This window comes from Periplaneta americana, chromosome 9, assembly GCF_040183065.1.
Source record: "Periplaneta americana isolate PAMFEO1 chromosome 9, P.americana_PAMFEO1_priV1, whole genome shotgun sequence".
Classification (NCBI taxonomy): Eukaryota; Metazoa; Arthropoda; class Insecta; order Blattodea; family Blattidae; genus Periplaneta; species Periplaneta americana.
This window is the reverse complement of record NC_091125.1, coordinates 90,639,126-90,652,265: the sequence shown is the minus strand read 5'-3', so window position 1 is coordinate 90,652,265 and position 13,140 is coordinate 90,639,126. Positions and strand designations below refer to the sequence as shown.

Genomic DNA, 13,140 nt, shown 5'->3' with positions numbered 1-13,140 from the left:
AAATTACATGTTAGAGTATATTTTTGTTTAGTTCTTACAATATTTTCAACTAATAATTAATTACATTTAGGAATGTCAGTTTGTATTATGAAGTCAGGGGGAGCGACACAGTACAGATTGTCTCATTGTGTATGCTTTAGAGTAGCGACTAGCGGTGGAGAAAACATTTATCTTTTGTTGCCAGTAGCTTTTTTAATGTACCAGTTGATATAAACAGCAATAAAATTCAATATAAACGCTTAGTATGGACTTTCGAAATATAGAGTACCGGTAAACACTTTCAGAAATAAAATTTGTCACTATGTAGAAAGTTAATTACTCGAACATTTGTGAGATGGACATTAGCATCTTCCCCTTCACTGATGGTAAGGAGTGTGAGTAGAGGGGAAAGCCTATCAACCAAACTGAAATGGGGTGTAGTTCTACGTCAAAATTCCATACCGTCTCTGTTTCTGTTTACTGCAGCTATTTCAGTTGTTCTCCAAAAAGTTGTTCGTTTGTTGTGCCTGCAGCAGTTCGTGTGGAACGACTTCTCGGAGGAGTACGTGCCCACGGACCGCAAGCACACGTACTACCCGTCCGTGATCATCAACGAGCACCTGTACGAGCTCAAGATCTCGGATATCCCCGTCATCCCCTACTTCCCCGTCAACTCCTACTACGAGTGGACGGACTACCGCTTCTACGGGCTGCGCAGCGCCACGGCCTACGTGCTGGTGTTCGACCTGTCCAACGCCGACACCTTCCAGTACATCCGCACCTTGCGCGAGCAGATGCTGGAGAGCCGAGACATGCGCAACGTGCCGCTGCTCGTCGTGGGCAACAAGCAGGACCTGCTCGTCTCCGCCACCGCCCCAGGAGGTACACTTACTGTACTTGCCTTCTTATTGCTTATTAGCACAATAGCTTTTTTTTCCATTCCTTTTTCATTTTTTTACTTAGAAAATTTATTTATGAGGAGCATCGTTTCAAATCGTATTAAGTCCACTGGTGGACAAAATTGAGTTTGATACATTTTCGTATAGTTTCGGATGCGCTCTTTCACGCTGTGAACTCTGATCCTATCAAATCGTATTGAGCGTATTCCGAATCTCACCGGTGAGCAATCCGATGGCATCACGGTGTTCCGAATTCCACCGATGACGTCATTGATGCTCCACCGGTGTCGCACCGGTGCCATCAACTTGCAGATGTGGTGGCAGTCTCCATCAGCCGCCATCAGTGAATCTGATTGGTTCTTGTATAGGGCGGGAATTAGCAGACGAATCACATCGTGCACTGTTGTGTCATGGCGGTGTGTTCTGCTTTAGTTCTGCTGTATTGTTTGTAATGAGCACAACGTAAAAACAATATGTTAATGGCTTATGAGCGAACATGTCAACGGACCAGTTATTATTACCGGTTCAAGAAATAAGTTGTTTATGATCTCTTTTATTTGAACGAGATGGTAGTACGGAAATTTCGCAAAATTTTGCTAGCGTAGCACAGGTAACCACTTACACAGTCGCTATGACAGCATCGATTCTTCCAGCAGTTTTGTTCCTTATTTTCGTTGCAACGTGACGTCATTGGTGCCACCGGACCGGTGAAATTCGGAATACGCTGATTCGCTAACAGTGTAAATGACTGCTTAAAACTAGCGGTTGTTTCAAATCGTATTCAGTCCTTTATAGTGTCTGTTTCATATCGTATTACGTCCAATATTCATGTTATAGAATTGGTATAAATGAAATTAATTAATTACTTTCATATGTTAGTTATACTTACAATCTGGCCCACTTTTTTCGACATTGCTACACATTCAATACGGACAACACAGTCTTTTTCTGTGTAATGGAAATTGTTTCCATTATGGAACAAGAAACTATCGTAGGTGACAGTTCAGGACGACGCCGAAAGAAGCAAAAGTAAGCAAACCATGCACATAAACTGAAATCTGAGGTAAGGTTACGTAAATAATAGATTTTAATGAAGAATGCAGGGATTATGAGACCTACTACAAACATTTATCACACCCCGGCAATATTTTAATGAATGCAGAAATCCTATAATTTTCATTTAATTTAATACAATACTAAGTCAACATTCAAATCTTCAGGTCTTCACCTCATTCTTACGCATCAGGGTATTTACCAATTCATAGGCATGGGGTTGATGTCGGAGAAGGGAAATGGGCTGAAAACTACCCTCGAATTTTTAAAATGTAAAATTACTGTTTCATTTCTTTCTGTGACCTATAGTAACTTATGGCAGAAAGTAATAGTTAAAAAAATAGCTGCTTATTTCAATAATTGTGTGAAGCTTTAGATTTCTGTGGTAACATTATCGATGCAGTTACTATGGTAACTGGCAATGAGGATGATGGTAGTATGGCTACTTGTGGCTGCTTAGAAGAATAAGGATGATTCGAAAAAAAGTGAAAAAGAGTCAAACACCATGAATCCAGCCGGATGGATGTTATGAACACCCTGTAGGCATACATAAAATTTTTAATGTATATATATTTTTTATTAATAATATATGTTTTATTTAATAATAACAATAATAATGGTTTTTATGCATTCATTTATCTCGTTAAAGACATTTGACAGTAGTAAGAAGTTATGAACACTCTGTAAATGAAAATGTTTAATGTGGAAATTGTAATTTTATATAAACAAATAATGTTATTCTTTAATAATAACAATAATGATTGGTTATTTTATGTATTTGCCTCATTAAGAATTTTTAATTACGAAAATCTGTACGATTATTGGATCAAAACGTATTATGTCCAACACATTTTCCTTCAATTTGAAGAACACAATTGAAAAGTGATTTCATTTTTTCGAGTTCCTTGAAGTACGCCTCAAGCATAATAACTTCACTTTTTTCATTTTGTGAAAAATTACCCGGATTAGGAGTAATCAGTTTTTCGTTATTCCTATAAAATTTTGTTTTTTGGACATAATATGATTTGAAACGATGCTCCTCATATATCATGTTCTCTTTTCTTCTTCTCTGTCTTTTTTTCTTTCTTTCTTTTTTTTCGTTCACCGTTTACTCTTCCTTTTTATCCTTTTTTATGTCCGTTCTGAAATTCAAGGTGTGATTCTCTCCATTTTCTTCAATAAGATAAGCGAAACATCACTTGCCAGACTGTAGTTCGTTGAAACGGCAAGAACATTATTCGCGAGAGCTGGAGATCTATTTGTACACTGTAGTGCAGGGAGACGGCAGGAGTGCCAGTCCATTAGGTAAGACTTGCTCGGTACTTTCTCAATCATTTTCTTTACCTGAGCACTAGAATTTGTTTTGTTATTCAATATTACTCCAGGATTATTCTTCGCGTCTGTGGCACTCATTAAGCCAAACATATCCTCATCCTAATGCCTCCCGAAAAACTAAAGCAAGAAGAAAATAAATGTTATAATACAGCGTTGATAGCAATGGCAAAGGAATCTACTTAAAGATTATTATTTTTGGGTCCTGCAAAATATATCTGATATGGTAACAATTAATATTAGAGGATAAAAATTCGCTCCGGAGCCGAGGATCGAACCCGGGTCCTGGTTCTACGTATCAAGCGCGCTACGCCGAAGTCCAATCCATAGCACCGGATCGAACTCTTCTCCTCCAGTTTTTTTTTTTCCCTTTGTGGCCTGACTCCAAGTTGGGCATGTATGTTGACATTTTTATATTAAGTCAACTGCCATTATATTGTTACCATAACAGATATATTCTGTAGGACCCAAAAAAAATATCTTTACGTAGATTGTTCTAGCAACAGTGCATGTTTCTGTACAGATTACTGAGCGTATTACTGTGGATTCCCGGCCACCAAGTCATTCAACTGAGTGCGCTCCTTGTTTAATGGCAGTTGACTTAATATAAACATTTCAACAACTGTTGACGCAGAAAGATTTTTCTCATAGTATAATTTAATTGTTGGTGACCGTAGGAACAGACTAAAATAAATAATATTGTGACTTCTGCTAAGCTTTCGTTCCACAAATAGAAACAACAGATGTTACATAATACAAATAACGTTTTTATTCTCTCAGCGTCATAAAGTTGTGTTTAATTTTAATATGTAGAATAAATTGATGTATGAAACCTCTTTTGTCATTATTTTGACGCTTAATACGTGTGCCTAATAAAAGGTTATTTTTATCGCCGCCTTCTATTGTACTCAGTAGAGGCACTCTAGAACAAAGTTAACCTGAAACCGCTGCCTCTCTCCAATCATCGGACACTAAAGCCTGGTTCAAACGGTGCAAGTTTCTGTGATGGATTCCAAGGTGGCTGCGCTGATGGCTGCCCTGCGTGGTCACTTGCTGGCTCCCGTGTTGGCTACGGTGACGGTAGTTGTTCACACGGAACTGGCTCTTTTCACACTTCAAATTGGAAAAGCATTTGCTCTTTCATCTGTTGCCAACACTCATGGTCAAAAAGAAACTAAACCGTGAGTGGAAAACAACTGAAGTCCTACATTAACAGCAGTAAATGTCGTAATAAAGTAATTAAGCCATAAGTGCAAAACAGCTAAAGTCGGCTATTTATTTGTTGTTTCTTAGAAAATAAAGAATATAGAAAAAAACAGGTTTAGTTGGAAAACAACGAACATGGCGACATGGTTTCAGTGGTGATATTAGCCTATATGATCATCTTTGGTTTCCAGCCTGCAAACCATCACGAAAAATAGCAAGGAACCTACCCTCGAAATCCAGCAAGCTAGCCATCCACGGAGCCACCAGAGCGCATTACTTCCGGCAAGTGACCACGCAGGCTACCCATCCCAGTAGCCACCTTGGACTCCATCACAGAAACACGCACCGTCTGAACCGGGCTTAACTTTCGCTCCCTGTTCATAATGAAAACTTTCACACTCAATTGAGTTTTGTGTTACCTGTTAAATATTCTTGCACATTTTTAAATTATACTGTTATTGTGAAGGTTCCGCTGGCGGTAACGGAGCGGCTGGAGGTTCCGGGGTCTCCGGGTCGGGTGGAGCGACAGCAGCGATCACCGGCAGCGCCACCGGAACGTCCAGCGGCAAGGACGTGGAATACCGCGAGAAGAGACGAGACATCGTGAACCTGGTGAAGAAGCACTGGAAGTGCACGTATGTGGAGTGCAGCGCCAAGTACAACTGGAGAGTGGTAGCTGTCTTCAAAGAGCTGATGAAAGCGGTGGATTCATTGGAGACTGGACAGTCCAGCAAGGAGGTTTGCTCGCCCATGATGGACAACCTACACGAGGCTCTGGACAGGAACAAGTGTATCATACTCTGAACCAGGTCAAATTTGTCTTTTTGAATAATTGGAGCCCCGGCACAGGGTCTGGAGTTCAAAACTGAGATCGATAATTCCAATGATATAGAGTTTTGTATTCACATTTTATTTGGAAGATCCTGAAAGCAGCTAATAAATTTCAACATAATTCAGAGCGTTCTCAGTTGTGTGAGAAGAATTTTGAGGTGTTTAATCTAATCATATGATTTGAGTTCTGCAGTGTTTCGGAAAACTTACAGGTTTCATTCTCTGAGTCTTGTTACCTAAGATCTGTTACTCTGTTATTTTTGGTAGAAAAATAGAAATTTTGTTCATAATTTATTGCCATGAAATTCTGCGAACTATTTTTCATAGGGGTTTAAAATCGCTCATATATCCAAAATATTTTTCCTTGAATATTTTTGGATCTCTTTTTCATAAATTTTTCTATAATTTTACTTGAAATTAATACCGCTTTTTGTTGTTGAAATGTTTGATACACGATATTAAAAATAATTACAACTCCATTTCCTGGATCAGTATTTTAAAAAGTGTTCAAATTATTATATTTGCACTTCATGTTCTACAGGGTCATCTCTTAAGACCTGCTCATCATCATCATCATCGTCGTCATTCAATTTACTATTTATAACACGTGATCGAAATAAGAGTTAAAACTAGCTCGAACGGAACCTGGTGAACCTTGATGGCGAAACCAGTTCTACGGGCGGTTAGTAGTGGAGAGGGTAACGCTTGTTCAGCCTCGCTTGCATCTCGTCACTGTAACATCGGCCGGTAACCGACCCCACACCGCACTACTACTCTCTCCCACCAAGCTTCACCAGGTTCCGCACAAGCTATAGTATTTAATATACGCGCAAAATTTTCCGGAACTTTTCTTGAACTCTTATTCGAATGAGCTAATTATGTACTGTACATAGAATTTGGTAGTATTCTTGCTGGAAATTATTTACGACATTGCATGTTGAATGGATTAGCCAGGGTATGAGGAGATGGTTTGGATCTCCCCTTCATACTATTCAAGTTATTCAGCTAATATAATGGTTATACATGCATGGGAAGTATAGGTTCTTCTTTTCGGTGCTCGGGGAAGTTGTTTTAAATGTACTAATAATTATTTGAAATCTCTAGATATATTGCAGAATGATATTGAAAGTATTTGTCTCCAGATTCCTAAGAAATCATTACTTAAACTTAATTCTCATTTTTATTCTACATATTAATATTATTGTTTCAAAATTTTATTACAATTAGTATAGTTAGTAATGCTAGTTTCCAAAATTAGTACCGTTTTCATATTAATTAGTTAAATTAAATGATTTTGTTATATTGTAATCTGGATCTGAATGGTCATCCGATTTGTCAGCTAGATGTCTCCCTTTCTTTGTGAGAAATTATTATTTGATCACAACTATCACTAGATTTACAGACTAAACTACCCTCGTCAAACTCCTAAACAAATTCTTCATGGCACCTCCGAACAGATAGGTATTTCTTCATTTATAAGTTATTTACGCGAAGCTTATACATTGAAATCTTAAAATACGAACTTATTTATATAATGCTAAAAATTCACTGAAATAAATCATATTAAGTAGTAAACATTTTCGATTAGCAAAAGTAATTATTTCATGAGTTGCTGTTTTATTCTGATCGAATATAATCCATTTTATAATATATAAACATTTTTTTTAGTAATTGCGGGTACTTGAATTTTCGTCATTCCCTTATATATGAAACCAGTTTACCGACGGAGTCGTTGCGTTGCCCAGGATGCGCCGAAAGAGCTTGTCTACACTACGCCCGCGATGAGATGAGACAATATTTGAGATTGCCACAGGGGAAGCGGAGCTCCCTGAGAAAACCCCTGTATTGCCTAGTCCATGGGCTTGCCCAACACAAGTTATAAATCGGGAGTACCTACATCGGAGATCGAACCCTGGTCCACTGAAATATAAGTTTAGCATTCTAGCCTCCGTTGCCACTTAAATTTATATTATAAATAATGTAATAGTGAAAGTATACAAATACTTACTTACTTACTTACTTACTGGCTTTTAAGGAACCCGGAGGTTCATTGGCGCCCTCACATAAGCCCGCCATCGGTCCCTATCCTGAGCAAGATTAATCCAGTCTCTACCATCATATCCCACTTCCCTCATATCCATTTTAATATTATCCTCCCATCTACGTCTCCCCTAAGGTCTTTTTCCCTCCTGTCTCCCAACTAACACTCTATATGCATTTCTGGATTCTACCATATGTGCTACATGTCCTTTCCATCTCAAACGTCTGGATTTAATATTCCTAATTATGTCGGGTGAAGAATACAATGCGTGCAGTTCTGTGTTGTGTAAATTTCTCTATTCTCCTGTAACTTCATCCCTCTTAGCCCCAAATAATAGCATAAAATAATAACAATGTTAATAATTTAATTTGCATTAAGACACACGAAAATGCAACCGGTGAAATAAATCACTAAAATTCCTTAAAACTGATACCAGGAGAAAGGAAGCCTTGTGATTGATAGCATCAGATTATGCATTTCTAAGGGCAAAAACTGTAACGAACTACGTATCCTCAGTTAAAAAACTTATTGGTATATCTTTTTCACACACTTAAATCTACAGAGATTACCTTGCAGATTTTTCAGAGCGAATAGATCATTTTGTATGTAACAAAAAAGTGTAATACCATATTTGTGGAAAGTTAATAGTTTTTCTAAAAAAATGTTCTTTACCAAATGTTTAACACCTTCTTATTCGGTAAATATTGCGAGTAGGGTCGTGATTTCTATCCATATCGATAGAAAATCTAATAAAGAATCATTTATCTCTCTGATGTATTTCAGTAGCGTGGACGGTTTTTGTGTAAATTTAATTTGAAAAAATAAACTCATTTCAAGCCACTGAACGATACGAACAGATTGCAACGTCATAGCGAGAGACGAAGGTTCGCATACAGAGAGACACCTGAGTTCGTTGACGACTTACATCTTTATTACGAGAAGAAAGACGACTGTGTTAGCGGCGATGTTGCCAGACTGCTGAAACTTCCAACTTAATTTTCTGATTAACCGTGCGTTTAATCACGAAACGTAATATAGTTTTTCTATCACTTTAAGTGTACCCTATCGTCCCTTTCAATCTCCACGGTTGTTCCACTTCCACCCTGTATACCACTTCTCAGTCACTAGAGTTATATTTTTTCTCTATCTCTCTTTTCCATTTCCACAATACATTCTTTTTACTCGACTTTTCTTCTGACATATTAAATTTCCTTCTCCAAACAATTGTTAATACCTCACTTTAACACGATTCAAAACAAAGTGAAATACAAGACACGTTTATCCAAGCGTATTAGTCTGCTATTGTGGTTAACTCAGCTGTCAAAATTAAATGAATAAATACTGTGCAAGCGATAATGGACTTCTTTTATGTACGGCAACTTCGGCACATCATTAGTTAGAAACTATTAGAGACTTCTGTAGGACAGATTACATTGTCATTGGAAGGAAGCTAACAATAGAGTTAAATCGTAGGAGTTAACGATAATATAACAACTGTTTCCCAAAAGGATTTGAAGAAGGTGAGATTGAGAAAATTCTAAGAATTCTCAATATAATAATAATAACAATAATAATAATAATCATAATAATAATAATACAGCAATAATAATAATAATAATAATAATAATAATAATAATAATAATAATAATAATAATAATAATACTTATGACTTTTAAGGAACCCGGAGGTTCATTGCCGCCCTCACATAAACCCGCCATCGGTCCCTATCCTGAGCAAGATTAATCCAGTCTCTACAATCATATCCCACCTCCCTCAACTCCATTTCAATATTATCCGCTCATCTACGTCTCGGCCTCCCAAAGGTCCTTTTCTCTCCGACCTTCCAACTAACACTCTATATACATTTCCAGATTTCCATACGTGCTACATGCCCTGCTCATCTCAAACGCCTGGATTTAATGTTCCTAAATATGTCAGGTGAAGAATTCAATGCGTGCAGTTCTGCGTTGTGTAACTTTCTCCATTCTCCTGTAACTTCATCCCTCTTAGCCCCAAATATTTTCCTATGCACCTTATTCTCATGCTGTGGTCGTGCCAGAGTATCAATTCCATTCCGAGGCTTATTTTGGAGTTTCTTAACAAGCTGCGTTTTTCACGGTGATGGGTTGTTAGCCCTTCGACCAACCCCCCAAGCTGGAGGACCATCCCTTATCGGCTGTCCACGACTGCTTATTCAATATATTCACAGCTACCCTCCATATCTGGAGGCCGTCTCCTCTATCCGCAACCTGAGGACGCGCCATGCCATGGTGATAGGAACCCACAATACATGGTGCTGTAATATCTAGTTCTCCAAAATATGTCATATCATAAAAATCAATGTTCATTTAATAATTGCTATATTTATATAGACGTACATGTAGATCCAGGTCTAATTCTAGATCTAAGATCAAATTGGAGACCATTCTGTATTCTCATTATGAACAATTTTCATACCAGATATGAGAAATATTTGTCTTTGTAAGTATCGATTGAAATAAAAGAGCAGAATTAATTCCTGAATTGGCAGCAGAATTTTCATAAATATTTTGAGAGTATTTTATTTTGCTATGAAAACCAGCTAGAAATTACAAAATTCCTCTCTAGTTGTGTGTAAGAAGAGAAACAGAGCTGAATTTTGCCTAACAGGATCTTCCAATATGTAATTGAATATTACATTTGAAATACTTTGGGGTATATACAAAGAATCCACGTGTTCTTCGCCAGTAAGAAAATGCTTGGTTGATACACCAAAGTTAAGGTTAATACAACAGAAGAGAGTGTAAAATAACAAGGACTTTATCCTGTTATTTATAACATAATTTCACATTTCAGATCTATATTTCTATGAGTATACAATATAATTTTTAAAAAGTAATTTTGAAGCACTCAAAATAGAACACCAACGTACAGCAATATGCTCACACATCGCTAGTAACGCGATGACATTATAAAGAGGTGTTATTTTGGTAATTATCGTTTGTTATGTCATATTTGCTATAGAGTGCAGGATCATTTAATAAAAGAGAGATGTTTTCTGAGACCATGTTCGGAATATCCATTTTTTGGGTACATTTACTTCATAGGAATTTTAAGAAAGTATAGGGAAAACGGAAACTCTTCCAGAACGTCATGTAACCAGAATGAAGTAACGACAATCTAATTTTTAACAGGAAATTACGAAAACTTAAACTAAACTCTAACGTATTCAACTCTTCCTTTTTTTAACGCTACACTTCTACCGTTTTATTGCATTACGTATTGCCAATAAATTTTCATTCGAAATCATAGAATTTTAAAATTTACTAAAGCCAAATATGAAGATAGTTACTGTATAAATTTCAATTTGAATCAGTCTTCAGAGGCTCTTGTTTCCCTGTAACATTTTAAATTTAATTACATATGAATATACATGCTAAACATAAATGAGACCCAATGTTTAAAGAGACATAGAATATTGACATATTCAATACAAGATTCTTGTGCAATCCTTTAGAAATGTAATGTCGGGAAGAATTGGAATTTCTCAAGGACAAACTTGTTTCATAATCTGTATGTTAAAATCACATAGTTGAAGTATCCATTACACTTTTTCTATATGAGTTGTAAGTGTACATTTCACTATTTTTAAATCATTACTCTAACTCTTGAACTGTCAAGTATACACCTGTTGGCAATACAGTATGCCATTTCGGTATGTTAGCAGTGAGTGCTGTATTGTCACATTTTGGAGATATAACTATTCATTTTTGTAGGTTACCCGTATATGATTTGAAATTATATAACAGGCACAGTATAGTTCTCTGCAGAATACCCTATGTGAGCTAGCACTCTATAGCGACCACATTGGAATACAATCATCAAATTGATAATCATTTATACAAAACCTAACATGTAAAATACAACATAATCAAGATACACTGCATGAGGACATTAACGGCATAGAATACTTGATTGAATATATTGGAAAGGAGTATAAACAATTCTACCGTTGTCAGAAGTTTAATTACTTGAAAGGGTTAATGGTGTATTATCCCTTTTTGTGAAATGTAGGAAGTTCGAGAATTTGTTCTATAAGATGTTTTAACATACTTATTTTCCGATTAGACACATCCCTAATATACTACTTCATGTTGAGTTGATTGAAGTCCAGTCCAGCTGCCAAATATATCTCCAAGAGTGTTTTGTCATTTGAACAGTTCAAAAACTGATAACAAATATATAATAGTAAAATAAATTCTGGAGTAGCATTGTGCAGCTCGAAATGAACCAACAGTGTTAACAACAACGTAACATTTTGTGAATGAACAAATAGATACATGCATACATGCATACATACATACATACATACATACATACATACATACACACATACACACATACACATATACATACATACAGTACACATACATACATACATACATACATACATACATACATACATACATACATACATACATACATACATACATACATACATACTCAGAAAAGACATGAGGTTTGTTAAAATAATTTCATATAATAATTTCCTACACGGAAATATCATACGTACTTCGATACATCACAATAATAGAATAATTTCAGTTTGTAGGCCTATAAATCAAGCTGTTGTCTTTATTTTCCTTCTCGGTTCATGTATCTCTGCTTCCTTTTGACTTTATCTCGGTCTTTCATCATCTATTCTCCAACATAAAATGTGAACTTATATACTCGGTCATATTTAATATTTTTACTAGTCGTCGTCATCATCATCGTCGTCATCATCATCATCATCATCATCATCATCATCCAAATAAGTATAAGACCCAAGGTGCGTTACGGTCTCAGTGAGTCATTCTTGTCCACCTTTTTTTTTTTTTTTTTTTTTTTTTTTTTTTTTTTTTTTTTGGACCGCCTAAAGATCTCTTCCCTTGGGTACGGTATTGAAATATGGCTTTTGGAAGTCTATTCCGATTCATTTGTTGGACATGGTTTTTCCACTGCAGCTGGTACTTGTTTATAAACTGTGAGATCGGTTGTAATTGAAGTTCTTGCATGATATTCTCATTTCTTTTGAGGTCCTAGTGTTGCTCTCATAATTTTCATTTCACAGGCATTTATTCTGCTGGTATCCGTACTTCTCATTGCTTGTACTTCACTTCCGTAACATAGTACAGGTCATAGTACAAACGTATTCTTGTGTGTTGCTGTACTAGGGAAGGCTTTACTAGTAAGAGTCAATAAGTTGCAACTTGAGGTAGTAATCTACATTTTTGAATGGCCCATCTGAAGCTACCACCGCTAGATATCGATGTGTCTACAAGGAATACAAAGAAACCGCTAGATATCGATGTGTCTACAAGGAATACAAAGAAGCAGCAGATGAAAAATGACGGCACTTCTGCATAAGTATACCATTGACGACTTATTCCGAGCATTGATGCACTCTGTGTCTGGGGCTGGTAATAATGAACCCAAGACTCAACACCTGTGACTCCGGGCTAGCATATCGTCCGTTCAACCTCTCTGCTTAGATCAAGTCGCCAACTTATTACACATTTGACTCCGTCACAATCTCCACTGGCCTAATGACCGATTCGTTGTTCGATACTTTTTCACCGTTCAGAGAACTTGTACACCTAATAGTAGAAAACTTTAAGTAGAAAGTAATGCTCACCATACAGAGACAGCATCTCTTTATGAATATTCTTCGCTGTCAAAAGTTTTCTGCCACAAAAATCGCATATCGAAGCCCTGGCACACTCGTGCAGAGGTGTCGCCATTTTGCAATTGTTGCCTTTTTGCTTTGCTTGTGCCGCT

General features: G+C 36.7%; 1 protein-coding gene across 1 annotated transcript in view; it reads left to right on the top strand.

Annotated features, from left to right (window-relative positions):
- LOC138706233 (uncharacterized) overlaps positions 1 to 12,196 on the top strand; it is a 689,737-nt gene extending 677,541 nt beyond the window's left edge. The window contains exons 3-4 of the mRNA XM_069835277.1: positions 513 to 861; positions 4,936 to 12,196. Of these exons, the coding sequence (XP_069691378.1) occupies positions 513 to 861; positions 4,936 to 5,273 (687 nt within the window). The 3' untranslated portion in view covers positions 5,274 to 12,196. The remainder of the gene's footprint in view (positions 1 to 512; positions 862 to 4,935) is intronic.
- The last annotated feature ends 944 nt before the right edge of the window (positions 12,197 to 13,140 follow it).